This window comes from Vitis riparia, chromosome 14 (assembly GCF_004353265.1).
Source record: "Vitis riparia cultivar Riparia Gloire de Montpellier isolate 1030 chromosome 14, EGFV_Vit.rip_1.0, whole genome shotgun sequence".
In the NCBI taxonomy this organism is placed as follows: Eukaryota; Viridiplantae; Streptophyta; class Magnoliopsida; order Vitales; family Vitaceae; genus Vitis; species Vitis riparia.
In genome coordinates, this window is record NC_048444.1 from 7,356,452 (window position 1) to 7,374,389 (window position 17,938).

A 17,938-nucleotide genomic window follows, 5' to 3' on the forward strand; every position below is an offset into this window, starting at 1 on the left:
ATATAAATCAAGTACATTAATTTTGCGATATGTGGCAACGATCAAATGAGATAATATTACCTTATATTTTATTCTTAGAAAATACTAAGAAAAGAAAAAAAATGCTAAAAACAAATAACTTTTTTATCTTTGATTTCCCCGTAGAAAATATGAAAATAAAAAATCAAATATAATTAAAATTAATTAAAATTTTATTAAAAAATATAAGTGAAATGAATTTAAAAATATATATATAAATAATTTATTAATTTTAAATCTATTATTTTATTTTTCTTTTACTTTTCTTTCTATTTACTTTCTCTCACCCATGTTCCTTCAAAGGAAGCAAAAATAGCTTTAATAAAGTAAAACTATTTCTCATAATCTCTACCAGTGGTTAAGTGCATCCCAATTTGTCACTCATATTCATAAATCTCCCAATAACGTTACATGAAATGACATTAAAAAAAAAAAAAATTATTCAAACAAACAAACAAACAAACAAACCACAATTTAACAGTGAAATGAAGAAAACAGTAGAAATGAAAAGTGGGAAAAGTTGAGTTGGGGATTGGGAAACATGGAGACCCAAGAAAGAGAGAAAAAATACATATGTATTTGTATGTACAGACCAGCTGGGTCTACTGCCATGGCAGAGTAGCAGCACCAATGGTTGGTCTACTTTCTATATTTCCCAAACTGCCCTTTTTATTTCCAAAGTTTCTCCAGCATATAAAATATATATAATATGAAATTATATATATATAAAAAGGTTCCTAAGACCAAGATTTTGCTCTAGTGTGTGACAAGATTTCATAAGGTGGGGTCATCATGTGCCGTGGTCCGGATCTGGATCATGCGATTCTGATCAACTAGGATTAATCTCTGTCTCATTTGATAAATCTTGAATAATATTAATAATCCCCCATTTTTCTTTTTGTTTGTTCTTCATTATTTTTATAAGCATAAAAACAAAAGCTAACCAATCATGAGATTTTGGTCTTTCTTTAACACCATCTTTTGCGTTGTAAAGGTTGAAAGATTAGAGGGTCATTGTCAAGTTAATTTTACTCCTCTAAAAGTGGGAAAAATATAAAATAAAAATCTCGTATTTTTCCTTTTTTAATTTTGCCAAGAAGAAAATGGATAAGGTAAAAATAAAATTATCCTTTTGAGCCTTAAATAATTGCCTTTTTAGCTCATTTTTTTAAACCCGCTTCAAGTCATGATTGATGCCCAATCAATCAATCTTGGGATAAACAAATTCTTGCGGTTTAAAGAATTTCCATAATACATCGTAACAATCATTTATGCGATTTAATGATTCCTAAGACTAGATTCATTCTTTTAGTTATCTAGACCTCTCCTACAGCATCATCATCGCGGTATTGTTTAACCATCAAGTTCAGGATAGATTGATGTGATTCCTTTAAGCCACCAAAATATTGAACCATGAACCAAGAAAAGCGTGAGAGAAAAACATATTGCCTTATGATTGTTCAGTCCCAATTCTTCATGGAATACGATTCATTCCCGATATACCTTTGTGATGAAATGGTAAACACGCGAGACTCAAATCTCATGCTAAACAGCATGGAAGTAACTAAACTTATTAATGGATTTTATATTAATTATCATTCATTTCACCAATTTTTTTTATAACAATTACTTATTAATATTATAATAATCTACTAATTTTAATTTTATTATTTTATATCTTGATCTCGCTACTTCTTTTTATTGTTTGGAAACAAAATTTGGTACATTTTGAATTAATTTTTCTAAATTTATACCAATTCAAATATTTTATATTAAAAAAAATAAAAGCAACCATAGTTCGAATTTTGAAAAGAATTTAAAGAAGATTATAAAAGAACCTTTTGAAAAAAATATGGTAGTTAAAAATTTCAATTTTCAACCAAATAATAGGGATTCTACAAATATAGTATTTTCTTAACCATGGTTAAAAAATATAACCAGAGTTAAAACAAAGGATACCATAATAGTACGGGATCTTCCTCACGGCTCTCATCACAAATGTAAATGCAAACACCGACCCACTTCTGCTTTCAGTTAGCATTAACGCACAGAGCTCTCCTCTGCTCTCCCTTTTTCCGACCATCCTCTTCCCTCACATTTCCGGCCAATCTCGCCGGATCTGGACTAACCATCGGCGACCTACCATCCACTGCCGCCTCCACTTTGCACTCCTGTCAAAACTTGTTCACAATTTTCATGATTTTGGAGGTGAATGAGAGTGTAAACAAGGGACATTGTAGGGTACTCTGTTTTGAGGTTTATCAGGTTTAGAGTACACGATTGATTGAATCGAGGGAATTGGCGTTTACAGGACCGAGGAGGGTGCGAGAATCGTGTGGGCTAGCGGGGAGAGAAATAAAATATTTATTTGTTTATTGTTTGTAATTTTTTGTGGGTGTAGGTGGATGATAATAATAATGGTGAATGTTGATATCGGCGTTGAGGGTTGTAGTGTAGTGATGGGGTGACGAGTGAGGATGTGCAGAGTGGAGGAGCTGGAGTGGGAAATGGGGGCCAAAAGTAGAATAGAGAAGCTGAAGAATGTGATGGTGTGTAGGTCGAGAATGAAGGTGTGGATGATGAGGGGGATGACCAGTGTGTTGGTCTGGACTTGTGTTGTGCAGTTGATGGCATTGGAGGAGACTTGGGGACCCAGGTTGTTGAAGGGCTGGCCTTCCTGTTTCTCTCACTCCGATTTGTCTTCGTCTCTGCAATTGCCTCCGGCTCCGCCCAAGCTTGTTCTTCCACCAAAAAGTAGGTTTTGGGTTCAATTTTTTTTTTTTATGTGGATCACTTAAAACTCTTGATTGCCATTTGGTTGGAATTGACTTGCTCTGGTATTCTTCGAAATTGTGTAGTTGTCCTCCTTCGTTGCTGGGTTCTACAGGCGAATTGTGTTTCTTTTTTTCTTTTTCTTTTTTTTCGTCTTCTCTTCTTCATAAGAAGCGGATTTTGCATTCCTCTGCTTCTATGTGATTTTATCTGTCTTGTTGTTTGAGGTCATTCTTTATTGATTTTAGATGTCTAATGTTCTTGATTTTGTGATGGGATTGATTTATGTGTTTGTATTATTTCATAGATAGAGAGATTCCAATCCCTTCAGTCAATCCTGATTGTGGTAAATGTTGTTTGCAGGGGTTTATAAGAATAATGGCTATCTTATGATTTCTTGCAATGGCGGTCTTAACCAAATGCGAGCAGCAGTGAGTTTCTACAAGCTACATTTGCTATAATTATCATAATTATAGACAGTGCTTTTGTCTCTGGATTCTGTCCTATTGCTTGTTGCTGTGCCATCTGCCACTTTGTCTTGCTCACTTATGTGTCTATTTTGCAGATCTGTGATATGGTTGCTATTGCCAGATTTTTGAATGTCACTCTAATTGTTCCAGAGTTGGATAAAGCCTCCTTTTGGGCTGATCCAAGGTAGGTTAATTAGGCATGCCATACTCTTTGAGGCATGGATAGATTATTTCTTTCTTAGCACCATCATTTTCCGAGAAATGTTCTTAGTTCTTAAGACTGTTTCCTATGATGGCAGTGAGTTCCAAGACATTTTTGACATTGATCACTTCATCGCATCATTGAGAGACGAAGTTCGGATATTGAAAGAGCTACCACCCAGGCTGAAGACAAGAGTTGAGTTGGGAATGTTTTATTCATTGCCACCTGTTAGTTGGTCTAACATTTCCTACTACCTGCATCAGGTTGGTTTACGTCAAGAATCTAGGACTATAGCCTTTTACTTCTCTTATACAGCTTATAGTTACAGTAATGAACTAATTTTTAATAATGCTTTGCAAACAGATTCTTCCTCTGGTGCAAAAGCACAAAGTTGTACATTTGAATAAAACCGATGCTCGTCTTGCTAATAATGGGCTGCCATTAGAGATTCAGAAGTTGCGTTGCCGAGTAAATTTTAATGCTCTGAGATTCACTTCCCAGATAGAGGAATTGGGCAGAAGGGTTGTCAGGATTCTGAGGGAAAAGGGCCCTTTCCTGGTTCTTCATCTCAGATATGAAATGGACATGTTGGCTTTCTCTGGCTGTACTCATGGTTGCAATGATAAGGAGGCAGAAGAATTAACAAGAATGAGGTGATTTTTGCTTAGTTTTTTGCTAAACCACTAGTTAGTCCAGAACTTTAACTTTCATTCATCATCATTTTACTGATTCTATCAATTTGCAATTCCTAGATATGCTTACCCCTGGTGGAAGGAAAAAATAATAGATTCCAAAGTGAAAAGAAGAGAAGGCCTGTGCCCTTTGACACCTGAGGAAACTGGTCTAATATTGAGTGCACTGGGTATAGATCGTAATGTTCAAATTTATATTGCTGCTGGACAAATATATGGTGGAGAAAGAAGAATGGCAACTTTGGCAGCAGCTTTTCCTAATTTGGTCAGTAAAATGGAAGAAGCATGCTTTAGATATTAATATTTGGGTATGCCATAATAATTTGCCTTGATTTTATGGACCAGGTTCGAAAGGAGACACTTTTGGAACCCTCAGACTTGAGGTTTTTCCAGAACCACACATCCCAGATGGCAGCATTGGATTATCTTGTCTCCCTGGAGAGTGATATTTTTGTTCCAACGTACGATGGAAACATGGCTAAAGTTGTTGAAGGCCACCGCAGGTACTATATTACTGGCAGCACTTGCGTCATTTCTCATCTCTTTCTGATCCAATTTTCTCTACTTGACATAGTGCTTTCAGGATAACTGGCATGGGGGGATACTGGATGGGCTGCAAATTTTAATTTTCTTTCTTGGCATTAAAAGTAGAAAATTCAAAGATTTAACAGATTCTTACATTTTGTCATCAACTTCTATATTGCCCGAACTGTACTAAACTTGGTGATAAGTAGGCTTTTCTAACCAATTCCATGGTTTCTCAGGAGAAGAACCCTTGGGGGATTAGGAGGGTATCAATTTTAGGAATTCCTTTCATTTTCTTCATTCTTGTGAAGAGCCAAAATCCAATCTAAGTTAATGAGGAATACCATCTGAGACTATATTACTGTGTTTCTATAATTTCAGATTCTTAGGCTTCAAGAAGACCATCCAATTGGACAGAAGGCTTCTCGTCAATTTAGTAGATGAATACAAGAATGGGTCATTGAGCTGGGATGAGTTCTCCTCTACTGTTAAGGAAGCTCATGCATACCGCGTGGGGAGCCCCAGCAGACGGGTTGTGATCCCAGATAGACCAAAGGAAGAAGATTATTTCTATTCCAATCCGCACGAGTGTTTGCAACTGTTAGATGAACCATTATGAAGTACATGATTCCTATTGCTCCAAAGTGATGGCTTTCCTCAGTATATTTGCTTCTTTTATGTATTTTTCCAAGTTCATTTCTTTGTTTTGTTGTTTTTTTTTTTTTTTTTTTGCCCACTAGGGTTTAGAAAATGGGCAGGGAATATGTTCCCTAGGTAAAATTGGGTTGGGACACGTGGGATCTATGCTCCCGGGATGTTCTTCACATGATCAGAAGCATGTGAATGATGATGCACAATATTTCACATTTTCAAATAATGAGGATCATGTATAGAGAGAAAGAAAGATCAGAAGGATGCAAATAGATATTGTTCCCAGTCGGAGGTTTTTTTCGTCAAGTTTCTTTCATTATTTTTGTTGTCATACACGTCAAAATTCACAATACCTGATTTATTCTAAATATAGCGTCATCCAGAATCAATGTTATGATATGATTAAAAAATGATTGCCCACAGGGCGTCATTTGCCTGGAACACAATGACCGAGTCTCTTTCAGGCCCTAGCCAGCCTTTGGGACTAATGAGTGATCCAAGAAGAAACCATCAAGTTAGGGGAGGTTCTCGAGCAAAAATGAGTGATCCAAGAAAAGCTTGATCCAAGAAGCCCCCTTCCACTACCAGGAAACTCTTATTACCTCCACCATTGATGGGGGTGGGACTGGGTGGATGTGTGCTGTTTACCACTTCCCACCGTTGCTTTCGCAACACATCACCTTAGGTCCTTGGCTATAAATTGGGGCTCTCCATTTCAACGGCCTCGCTTCAGCACCTATAATAATGATAAGATGTGCCAGGCCTGATGTGGTAAAAATAAATCAACACTCTTATTGAGAAATGAGAATAGCCATGTGGAAATGAGCCAGCATGGGGTGGGGTGGGGTGTAGGTTGCTAACTCTTAGGTTAATGCTTCATTAAATAAGTCAAAAATCGATTATACTCCTACCTTCCCGTATTTTGAGCTGTCGCCCGAGGTGTAATTTTGTAATCTGTCGTCACATATGACTTATGAGTCACATGCAGTGCTTTTGAGGTGATTTTCATTGGGGGTTGTTGAACTGATAAATGTTTGACTTGCAATCCCCAATATCATCCATTTACTAAAGTAAAATAAATAAATGTAAGGATGAGTTCGAAAATAATGATGATGCTGGTTACAATTATGTCTCTATGTGACACCAAAAAACATTCAATACTTGGTGAGGATAAATGATGGGAGTGGGAGTGGGAGTTGGGATAATAAAGGAAAGTGCAGCACAACAACTCATCAGGACAAAGAAGATTAGCAAGGATAGAAAAGCAGCTTCTCAATATCTGCATGGAAGCCTCTATATCTGAAATAACATAGTACCAAACTAAAAGAACACTGAACAAGGATTCTTCCAAGGAGAATCAATGCTTCCTGGCAAACCATGAGCTAAACATGTACATTTGGTCTGAACCAAGTTGTTTGTGGACCATCTTATGCCTACCTCATAACCCTTTCTTTTTCTTTTCTTTCCCCCAAGCCACAAACAAAATTTTAAAATGAAATTAAAAACAAAAAAATAGACAATGGAAAGGAAAAGGGAAAAAGAAGCTTATAATGATACTAGCTTGTGTCTGTTCTGAGCCTCTTGTGAGCTTGATCAGAATCCTCACTGCTGCTCCTAAACCCCGAATGTGCCATTGTTCGATTACTAGGAGATGGGTTTTCATAATCCTGAAGGAACAATAAAATGTAGAAAAGGAAAATTTAGTTAGTTCTAGGCATAGATTGAAAACTCCCTTTGAAATGGGGAGACAGGTTAGCTACCAACATTTAGAAATGATCAAATAACCTCTTATAGCATTTCAGTTTTCAAATTTAAGGAACAAAAGAACTGCAGCTGGAATTCTAATTTTTCCACCAATGTCTTTTGTTGGGAGGCTAGGTGGGAAGGGCTGGGGTGGAATGCTTCCAGTGCTTTTTGTTAGGTTTGGGGGGAGTATAGAACTTTAGCAGTAGTTCAGCTTCATGATCGATGCCACCCCTCCCTGCTAATTCTATTCTCAGAACATCTTATAAAAAGCACAATTCTTATAGTTATTCTGGGTTAAATGATTAAAAGCCTGACCCAACAAGATAATAATAATTTTGACAATGATTTCATAGCTTATTGTCCAAAAAACATACACAACTTTAATAATTAGTTGAGTGTTCTAGTAAACCTTTGCATTTGATGTTGTTGCATTCAGTCCTTTATTTGCTCGTTTCCCAATATCAATCTGTACTGAGATACTAGCCTGTGACAAATCCACGCCGGAAGATTGCAGCGCCTGGGTTAGTGAATTCAACAACCTGTTTAATAAGACCAGAACCCCACTTTGTAAAAGTATCAAAAATAGCCCTAATATCCTTTTACAGGAATTGCACCAAAAAGTATTGTCTCAAAAAGGATTTTCAGAAATACTGGGGGAAAAAACAATTAGCGAATCTACTGATAACAACAGGTTAGGACTTGAAACCATTTCAGGCTCCCCCAATCCAACAGTAGCCTTCAATAATATCATTAACTTTAACATCAAAAAATCAAAATCTTAACTATGAATAAGTAACTTTAAAGAAAAAATAATTAGTTATGACATTCAAATTATTAAAAGTATATATGCCCCTAAGTAAACCTAGTGGCTGAAAGTCCTAGCTGAGAGTGCTGGCAAAATCCATGAGATCTAAAAACCAATGCCATAAACATGGAAAACACAAATTTGTAGAGGATTAAAAGAGGAAAGGAAGACCACTTCAAGACATTGACTAAATTATTACCTCGTAGCAAATGAAACTTCCATACACCCTTTTAAATATTTGAAAGTTCTTAAAATCAAACAACTGCAAGTTCTACCCTCTTCTCAGGCTAGCATAGATTCAGATCTATAGCCAGGACAAGCAACCTTAGGGAAAATTTGAACACAAAACCAAAATTAACAGAAATGCATAAAACTAAATCAGTAAAAATGTGAAAAGTCCACCTCATTAGTTTATGTTTTCTCAGGATGGCATGGTTAATGTGCCTCTTACAGAACATAACCTAGCAGACAAACCTTCAGAGAAAATAGCCATCATAATGGATTCATCCCAAAGAAAACAAAGAGGATAAATGGCAAATTGTATATTTTGCAACAAAATTGTCAAAAATTCATTGCATATACTAACCCTTGAGAGTAGGCACTTGAGATGCTAACTGTTCCACTTTCAATTGTCAGCTCCTCTTGCTCATTCACTGTATTGCTTGGGACAGCACAGTCAGTTGTACATGGTCTACCGTGGGAGAAGTGAGGTAAGGGCTGGGAAGCAATGTTCTCAACATCAGAAACAGATCCATGCAATGACTGTGCAGGTATGTCACTCCTCCCAACATGAGTGAACATATTAGTTTGCAGTGGCATGTTCAGGGGAACTGCTTGACTTGCTGGCCCAGGGGTATTATCCATTACATTATATGCAGCAGCAGTGCCAAAGTCGGATTCCACTGGGTTTTGTGCATTCACAAGGGTTGCAGGGCTGACAGCAACATTATTCTCATGACCAGAGCCATTCTTTATGACTTGAGAATGATCCATAAAATTTTCTACAGGCCCACGATTTCTCTGTTTCAAACAGATATGATGATGAATCAATAACTTTTCCCTGAAAAAATGCATTATGTAAACCAAAATGCTCTCCAACCCCAAGCCTAAAAAGAAGGGGAAAACATGCAGTTTAAGAAAAGAGAGGTCAAGTACATTAAATGTCTTTTAATGAGCACATCTACAACTCCATGCAATGAATGACATAAACTCGTAGCTACATGACAAATACAACATAAGAAAATATGAAGCAGCAGGAACTGAAACCAATTACCCAATAAATACAGACTGCAACTTGAAGTCATGCCACATCTGGCAGGGTTTTAAATGGCCTAAAATTTTTCAATATATCTATATATATATATATAGAATATTTTGTTGAGGCAGTCAATCATCTGTCCAGAAAAATATGAAGACACCAAGTCCACAAGTGAATGTGAACTAAGAACGAAAACACCTCATGCATACATGATACATACATCAATATTAGGATTATTTACCCATGGCATCAACTTTGTGGGTTCCTGACTCCATCCTTGGTATGATCCCTCATACATATGTAACTTTTCTTGTAAAAACTGAATGTATTCTATGACCTGCACATAAACAATAACATCCTTGCATTCATTTAAGGAGATGGAATGAAAGAATTTTTTCTTCCTCTTCTGATAAAAATAAATAAATAAATAAATAACAAAGACATTCTTAAATGAAATGTTTGAAAAAAGAGAATAAGGTGCACCTCTAATAAAAATGAAGCCTTATCTCTTTTCTGGTCATTTTGAGGAATGAGATCTCTTAAAATCTGAAATCTGCATCATGAACTAAAACTTGTCAGCTGTCAGAATGACAACATTCATAGAAAGCCTTGAACAATAAACTCTCTTATAAAAAATTCTTTTGTGAATCTGTCCCTCTTATATCACATACAGTTATGGGCAATGAGCAAGATTAGAACATTTCATCAGCCAAATTACTAGATTTTTTAAAAAAAACCAATGCCATTGATATTTCAAACCAATTCAAATTAGCTTATATCAATGTTTTGTTTGCTCACACAGATAAAACTATCAAATAAGAAGAATTAAAGAAGGCATAAATACTAAAATGCCCAGAAGCACTGAAGGAGCATGGGAAGAAAATTAAAAAGGTAATGCAAACCAAGATTCTCATAGTAACTACTTTAGCGACATATAAATAAAAAGGAAAAAAATATAGAAAATGAAAAACAAAGAGAAATAAACAATCACTCAAAAGAATATCAAATATTTGTTTAATATGTCATATAAACTCAAGAAACAGCGCTAAAGTTGAGAGCAAGAAAGAAATTCAAGACAAAGCTGAATAAAAAAGAACACATAATAATGGACATATTAATAAAGAAAGCAACTTTTCAGCAAAATGACACCTTTTTTTGAATAAAATAATACCATTTTCAGAAACAAAATACGCCATTCTTAAAACTCTGTTGGATATGATATTTTACAACGTCTATATTAACATTAATACCTAAATAATTCCATGTCTCCAAAGCACAACACATGTCATTTTTCTTCCAACAAGTACTCAAAAAGATCTGGTCTCTCCAAGGTTTACACAACAAAAGTACATGCGAGGTTGAAACTACAACAAAGCTTCTTTTCTTTTCTTTTATCAGAAACAGAAGTTGTATTAATTACTGTAAAGAGATCATGAGAAAGATGAGAAATACTCCCCATAAAATCCAAACCTGATCAAAAGACCCAAAAAGAACCTCAACTTTACAAGGAAATTTGTACAAAAGGAACAAAAAAGACTATGTATTACATCACCAAAAGCTTATCTGGGCTCCTTGCAAAGTATGCCAACCCTAAGATGAACATACGGAAAGCCAACTAAGCTGAATGACATTCAAGGGAAAGGCAACTACAACAAAGCTTCTCACCCATATTGAATGCAATGTGCATCATCTAAATTCATAAGCTCTTATATTTGGTTCCAATCATTTTCTATTTCACCAATCTTTTTTTTTTTTTTTGATAGGTTTCTATTTCACCAATCAAACTATAGTCCAATCCAAAAACTATCTCAATCTATACAAGAGAATGAATCTCCTAATAAGAACCTCATATCCTTTAAGCAGATAATTAGCATATTGAGGGTAACTTGTAAAAATCTGTTGAATTTTTTGCATATGAGGTCTGGCTCAAGTGACAAGGGTTTGTGGTGGAGGTGTGGGAGATTCTTGGTTTAAGTCCTAGAAAGGACAAAAAAAAAGAGGGAGGGGGTGAAGAATTATGCTTGCAAGCCCATTTTTGAACATATTTAAAAAATGCAATGCCCACTTTTCAAAAGTAATTCTCCTCACATTCTCTTGAATAGTACCAGCTTCCTTTTGATAAGTGTAAGTGTATTAGAATAAGAAGTATACACAATGTACACCCAAAAGGGGTGCAGGAATACAAAAACTATCAACCACACCCTACAAAGAGCCTATCCAATCCACAAATTCTAACAACGATAACGATCCATCTTCAATATACATTCTTACCCACTCCCAAAAAAGATTCAAGAAAAAACTCTTAATTGTTTGATCCAAACATTCACACTTATTGAAAGCTCTCCTATTTCTTTCCCTCCATAAGGTCCAAAACACGCATAGTGGAGCAACCTTCCAAGCCTTTTTTCTTTTTTTTCCTTTTTTACCAACAGGAGAACCACACCAACTTAGAAGAAACCCTCTAACTAAAGAGTGCATCACCCACTATACTCAAAACAAAGAAAAAATCAACTCCCACAAAAGCACAAATTTTGTGCATTGAAGGAGAATGTGATCACACGTTTCTTCTTTTTCTTGGCACATGTAGCATCTATTAGGAAGCCTCCAACCCCTCCTGAGCTCATCCAAGGTCAAAATCCTGGTCCAAGTTGCCTCCCAAGCAAAGAAGCCGACTCACACTGAGGCCTAAGAATTCCAAACAATGTCATGAGGGAAAGGTGTCATTCCCCCATTCACCAAGGAGGAGTAATAAGATTTCACAAAGAAATTACCATTCTTTAACCCCAGACACACCATAGTATCCTCAGAATCCAAGCTAATGGAGTGGTCAAACAAGCTCTCAAAAAAAACATGAACCTCCTCCAGTTCCCGATCATGCAACTATCTAACAAACCTTGGGCTCCAACTCCCACTGTCCCAAACATCCTTCACCCAAGCGTCTTTTGAGGAGGTTATAGAATAAAGGACAGAAAATAAATCCCTCAAAGCAGTGTCTCCACATCACTTGTTTGTCTAAAACTTCACCCTGTTGCCAAACCCAACCTTGAAACCTATTTTTTCTTTTAACACCTCCCAACCATTTCTAATTGTCTTTTACACCCCCACTCCATAACACTATCTTACTTTTTTTAGAGCACCACCCCCCTTCCTACCTATACTTCCCTACAATAACATGTTTCCAAAAGAGGTTGCTTTCGCTCACAAATCTCTAAGACCATTTACCCAAAAGAGCTATATTAAGAATTGAGAGGTTTCTAATGCTCAAACCCCCTTCGTGTTTCTTCAAGCAAACAACTGCCCAATTTACCAAATGCAGCTTGTGAAGAAACGCCCCCCCTCCCCAAAGAAAGTCTCCTTGCATCTTTTCTAATCTCGCAATTACTCTCTTCGGAATGGTGAATAGGGACATGAAGTAAATCGGTAAACCAGATAATGTGCTCTTCATCAGAGTCTGTCCTTCCCCTTTTGAAAGATAATGTCTCTTCCACAAAACAAGTCGTTTCTAAAAACGTTCTTCCACCCTTTCCCAAACCATACAAGAGTTATAGGGGGCACCCAACGGAAGGTCTAAACAGGTGGTTGGAAAAGCATCCACCCTACAACCCAACAGCCCGGCAAGCTCCTCCAAGTTAGGGATATCCCCAACAAGGATTAGTTCACTTTTCTCCAAGTTGATCTTTAGACCTGATAACACTTCAAACCACATAAAGACCTAACTCAGGTGCTCCACCTTTTCCTCATTAGCATCACAACAAAAAATGAGAGTATCATCTGCAAATAACAAATGGGAAACCTCCACCCCTAACCCATTTCTTCCCCTTACTAAGAAACCATCAATGTAACCCCCTTCTTTCGCCTTGCTAAGGATGTGGGAAAGAGTCTCCATTGCCAAAATGAAAAGGTAAGGGGACAATGGGTCTCCTTGTCTCAATCCCTTAGAACTTTGGAAGAAACTTGAGGGTGTACCATTTACCATTTCTCCACCTTCTCCTTGTCTCAGTCCCCTAGTACAAACTTCCTTATTGTTAAAAGGCTCTTCTTACCTACTTTACACACAAATTCACCGTAATACATGCACCTACTTTCATTTTTTTTTTAATTTTCTTTTTAGCTTTCACTAATTATTTTTTAATTGTCAAATTTTTTAAATGAATATTAAATTCAGTTCAATTCTCTTAGATCTCCTAAGGTTTGGTGTAAGTACACATAACTACTGTTAGTTTCAAATTTCATTGTTTATCTACCCTATAAATTTATTACATTAATAAAATTTATCTTTTAAAGAGATTTTAGGTAGGTGTATTTAACAATTTTCTAAAAAATAAATTTTATTGTCAAAAAAAAAAAAAATTATGTATGAAATACATTTATATGGGTGCTAACTAGCAAAATATGAAATCAATGGTGTCTTAGTGTATTTACTATAACCTCAAGGGGTGTGAGTGAAATTAACCCTATTAAAATTATATTTTTTTTGTTAAAAATAAGAAATAATATTTTAAAATTTTCAGCATAATTTCAATTTATCAAAATGAATATTAAATTATAAGATTTGCTTGATTTGAAGTTTGTTTGACTAGTGATAAAATTTGGAAAAATATAATTGTGTCACTAGAGAAACCGACATAATCATTCTAAACCAGTTTTGTTCCAAGGAATTCTGATATTAATTGATTTAAATTCAAAATCAACAAACATCCTACAAACAAAACTTTCAAAATACTCTTTAAACTTAAATTCTGATATTAATTGGTTTAAATTCAAAATCAACAAACATCCTACAAACCAAACTTTCAAAATACTCTTTAAACTTGATGTAGTTAGAAAAATGAGCAGGAGGAAAAATAAAATTCAATCATTCAAAACTTTCTGTTAATTAAAAGACTATACTTCCACAAGAAGGAGCCCATGGAGGTGCAAATCCTGATGACTGTTGACAACTTTAAAATAGGTCCATCATACCTATTATTGACAAAACTAAAAGTTTCCTCTACTTCATCCATACCTTCATAGAAATACCTAGTTTACTTTATATCACCCATGAGCCTCAAAACCTTCACCAAAGGAAACACACATTTCAAGAAAAACCTGATGCCTAGACAAAATTAACATTAGGCATACTATTTTGTTACTCTCATGACATCACTCTTCATCACATATGAACCCTTAGCCCACTCCTTCAATTCAAATGCAACTCAATGTCAGTTGTTTTGCTCCAAAATACTCTTCAAATTTTGCACCTCTTTCCTTAAATGATAGTTCATCCTTTGTTGTACCTCTCATTCATTATTAATGGCATTTCTTTACTGGTCAATCTCTACATAGCATATGCTCTTTGAGATGAGGAAGGCATAAGCCATGACAAATTTCTACTAAGAGTACAATTAGTTAATAAGTGATTGTATATTTGTAATTTCTCCTGAGAAGCACATTATTCTGATTGTCAATTCAAACCATTCCCTCATTGTCAACCCTAGTTTTGCTAAAATTATATTCCAAATACATCCTTAGTCCTTTTTGTCATAAAACTAACACTCTGGTAGTAGTACCATCAACCAAAACTACATCTTCAACAAAAATTTACACCACAAGACTTCCTCCTGAATATACTTAGTAAATTCATTCATGACCAGTAAAAAAAAAGGTCTTGAAACAAACACTTGATGTAAACCTATTGTGATTGGAAGTTCATTCATTTCTTTCCCAATCTCTTTAGTGGGATATGCCCATTAAAAAATTTTGGTTTCAAAAACTAGAGTTCCTTGAAGAGGTAATTTGAAAGTTCATTCATAAAAAATATCCAATTAAAACACCTGTCTTCCCCAAATTACTTTTGCAAGGAACTGGGTATAGCTTTTCTGACCTTGAAAAATACCAGAGGCCTTCCTTCTTCAATATAAACCTTTCCATCAATCATATAAGGTTGCATTTGGCGTAGCTTTTTGGATGCTTGGAAGCAGTTCTGTTCCTAGTTCATCTTGAGAGGACTTTGTGGTAAGGAATTTTAGAGGCTAGAAACTCTTCTAGGTGACATCAGCACTATGGTATTTTCACCCAAATAGTTTCTCTTGCATCAAAACTAATTCATGCAGATATAGTTTTATTTATAAAAAAAAAAAAAAAAAAGGAAGATGAAGAAGAAAAGAAAGGACAAAAACCACACCTTTGGTTCTTGTGTTTCCAAAGATTCATAAAGGACAAACGAGTGACTAGGGTAGTAATCAATAGTTGATGTATCCTTCACAACAATCTTTTCTCTACACCTCTCCTCTTAACCCTCTTCCTAAGTAACTCACAGGGAAATTCAATTCTAACTTCCGTTCATAACAACTAAAATTCCAACATAAATAGCCATACATTATTCATGACCAAAGAGTAGATATGAATGAATTCAAACTAAATCTTCTAAACCACGACTTGTATCTAGCTAGAACAAGAACCGGTTCAAGCTTCATTCCCAAATTTAGGGTGAACAGAAATTTTCCATGCTTTTTGTGCCTTTCTCTTGTTTCAAAAACTTTAATGGGCAGACATAAAAAAAAATAAAAATAAAAAAACAGAAAGAATTAACAATTCGAAAAAGCAATTAAAGTAATTCCCATTTTAATAAACACAAACACTCAAGAAATACTAGAGATAGTAATCAGCTTCCAGAACACAACTCACAACAAAAACAAATCACGAAATGAATACAAAATCTCAAAATTTGACGGCGCGTTAAGCTTGCCTCTCATTAATCTTGCTCCTCCGGCGCTGCTCCGTCGCCGAATGCTTAGACCGGTGCGCGCTGACCTTTTGATCGACACTTCTCCCGTCTGCCCTCATCGCTAAATCCCCTGTAACAATTTGGTCAAAAAAAAAAAAACAAAGAAAAAATCAACAAAACAACCGGAAAACATGAAAATAGGAAGAAAAACCGAGTACCTTTTTGCGAAGAGGGGTCGTTCCTAGCAATGATGTCTTCATCGTCGTCTTCCTCCTCTTCCTGATGACTCCTTGTAGGCTTCACCATTGATTCAAAACCCCGATTCCCCTGCAAAATTTCAACCAGAAATCAGCAATTTTACTCACGCATAGAACATGTAGGGAGAGCAGGAGAGAGGGAGATAGAGAGAAAGAGGGGCAAACTTGGAGATGAGAGAGAGCTTCGAGAGGCGGTGGTAGCCTGCAGAGAGAAGTGGTCCGGCGAGCAAAGGCTAACTGCTCCGACGGCTGGGGTGAAGGAAAACAAAGAGGAATTCTACACTTGTAGGGAAGACGATAGGTGCCCTAGGGGACTCCTTCTGGTCATGACGGACGCTAATGTGCGCGGGGTTGCGTCGTCGCATAAGCTGCGCCCCTCTCCACTTTGGAATTTTCTACTGAATTTCGGTTTTTTGGTTTAACCAAGTCTCTGGGAATTGTGTTTCACATCATAATATTTTACCTTTCACAAGATTTATCCCTGCCTTTTGGCCTACAAACCACTTTTCTCTCCAACCAATACAATAATATACATTTTATTTTTGGTTAAAAATTTAATATAAAAATCAAATATCTTCAAATATTATCAAAGAAATTAAAAAATATACCATTATTAATTTAAATATCATATTTATTAATTTAATTGTAAAATATTTACACAACAATCTCACCTTTGTACAAAAAGAAAATGTTCTCCTCTTCCCATCCTCCCAATCCCTTTCCTCATCTTTGTGTAACTTATATCTAAGTAGACTCCAACCATCAACATCTAAGCCTTCTAACATTAGTCCAAATATCTTAAACTTCATGCACACCTAGAAACGGTATCCCACTTGCTTTCTTGCTGCTTCTCTTTTCTACTTTTTAATTAACTAATCACCCCAATTTGTGAAGCTCTCTGTCAGAATGGGTTGTCAAGGAGGACTTTCTGAAAGGCACTCAATTTTCTTCTCATACTCTTCTTCCATTGACAATCACAAAAACTTACTAAAAGAGATAAATTTCTTGAAAGACAAATCTAAGTAGCTCCCACCTCCCATCAAAGCCTTGTTATGACTACATTTATTGGAAACCATATTTTCAAGCAGACTTCTAAGACCATATTCTTGGTATCTCTAGAAATATTACCATGGAAGTCCACAGCCAAACCCTCATCGTCCATCATTTATAATGGCCCAAAACCATTGCCATTGCATTTTGTTGAAAACCTCTCAACCTGTTTCCCCCACAAAAACAAACTTTTGACCATCTCAAATAATGAAGCCCTGTTTTTTGGAAGCAAAAGAAGAAGTAGAAAACCCACCCCTTGATAAAATAACTGGAGGCGCCAGCTTACTTGAGAATCTAAAAGCTTTTTCCATCAGAGCTTCATCGGTGCACAGGGGATGATGACCTGCCAATGATGCAGTTTGCCCACTAAACTCTCTCCAAAGGCTAATGAAGTTTGTAGGAATATCTAAAAAACTTCATTCCAAGCCTTATATCAATGGGGTGCCTGCAACTAACTTCCTAGGGATACTAATCTAATCAATTGGGTGCTAAAAAATATACCTTTGATATGAATGTTCTCATATCAATTCTAGTTAATGCAGCGAATGATGCAGATCCTGAATACTTCGTGATCTTCCACTCAATTCTAGTTTGCCCATCTTGAGCTTGAGTCACTTAATCTTAACTCATAAGGTTTCTTGTGAAGACTTGGAGATATCTTGAAGATCTTCAAAGATAAAGAAGATTTTTATGCAAAATTGAAGACCCCATCAAGATAATTTAGTGTTTGTTGAAAAGAGCCTTTTTGATCCAAAATCAATCATTAAATTGCTAAGATGGTGTTTT

At 35.9% G+C, this 17,938-nt stretch overlaps 2 protein-coding genes across 4 annotated transcripts; one reads left to right on the forward strand and one right to left on the reverse strand.

Moving 5' to 3' along the window:
• Positions 1-2,035: 2,035 nt before the first annotated feature.
• LOC117929628 (rhamnogalacturonan I rhamnosyltransferase 1-like) lies at positions 2,036-5,636 on the forward strand. The gene is made up of 8 exons (XM_034849975.1): positions 2,036-2,772; positions 3,154-3,221; positions 3,356-3,444; positions 3,560-3,725; positions 3,826-4,115; positions 4,215-4,419; positions 4,500-4,657; positions 5,061-5,636. The coding sequence occupies exons 1-8, from the start codon at positions 2,496-2,498 to the stop codon at positions 5,296-5,298; spliced, it is 1,491 nt and encodes a 496-aa protein (XP_034705866.1). The 5' UTR covers positions 2,036-2,495; the 3' UTR covers positions 5,299-5,636.
• A 941-nt stretch (positions 5,637-6,577) lies between these two features.
• Positions 6,578-16,667, reverse strand: LOC117931070 (transcription factor BIM2-like). 3 transcript variants are annotated; one of them, XM_034851924.1, is made up of 8 exons: positions 16,268-16,659; positions 16,064-16,172; positions 15,867-15,975; positions 9,623-9,692; positions 9,360-9,476; positions 8,468-8,901; positions 7,486-7,615; positions 6,578-6,997 (listed from the first exon to the last, which is right to left on the reverse strand). In XM_034851924.1, exons 2-8 carry the CDS (start codon positions 16,149-16,151, stop codon positions 6,887-6,889), a joined length of 1,059 nt encoding a protein of 352 aa, XP_034707815.1. In that variant the 5' UTR covers positions 16,152-16,172; positions 16,268-16,659; the 3' UTR covers positions 6,578-6,886. The 3 variants fall into 3 exon arrangements, 2 of the variants coding, with proteins under 2 accessions (XP_034707815.1, XP_034707816.1); XM_034851925.1 differs by having other exon boundaries at positions 9,381-9,476; positions 16,268-16,657; XR_004653976.1 differs by lacking the exon at positions 6,578-6,997 and adding an exon at positions 8,081-8,205 and having other exon boundaries at positions 7,526-7,615; positions 16,268-16,667.
• Between the last annotated feature and the right edge of the window lie 1,271 nt (positions 16,668-17,938).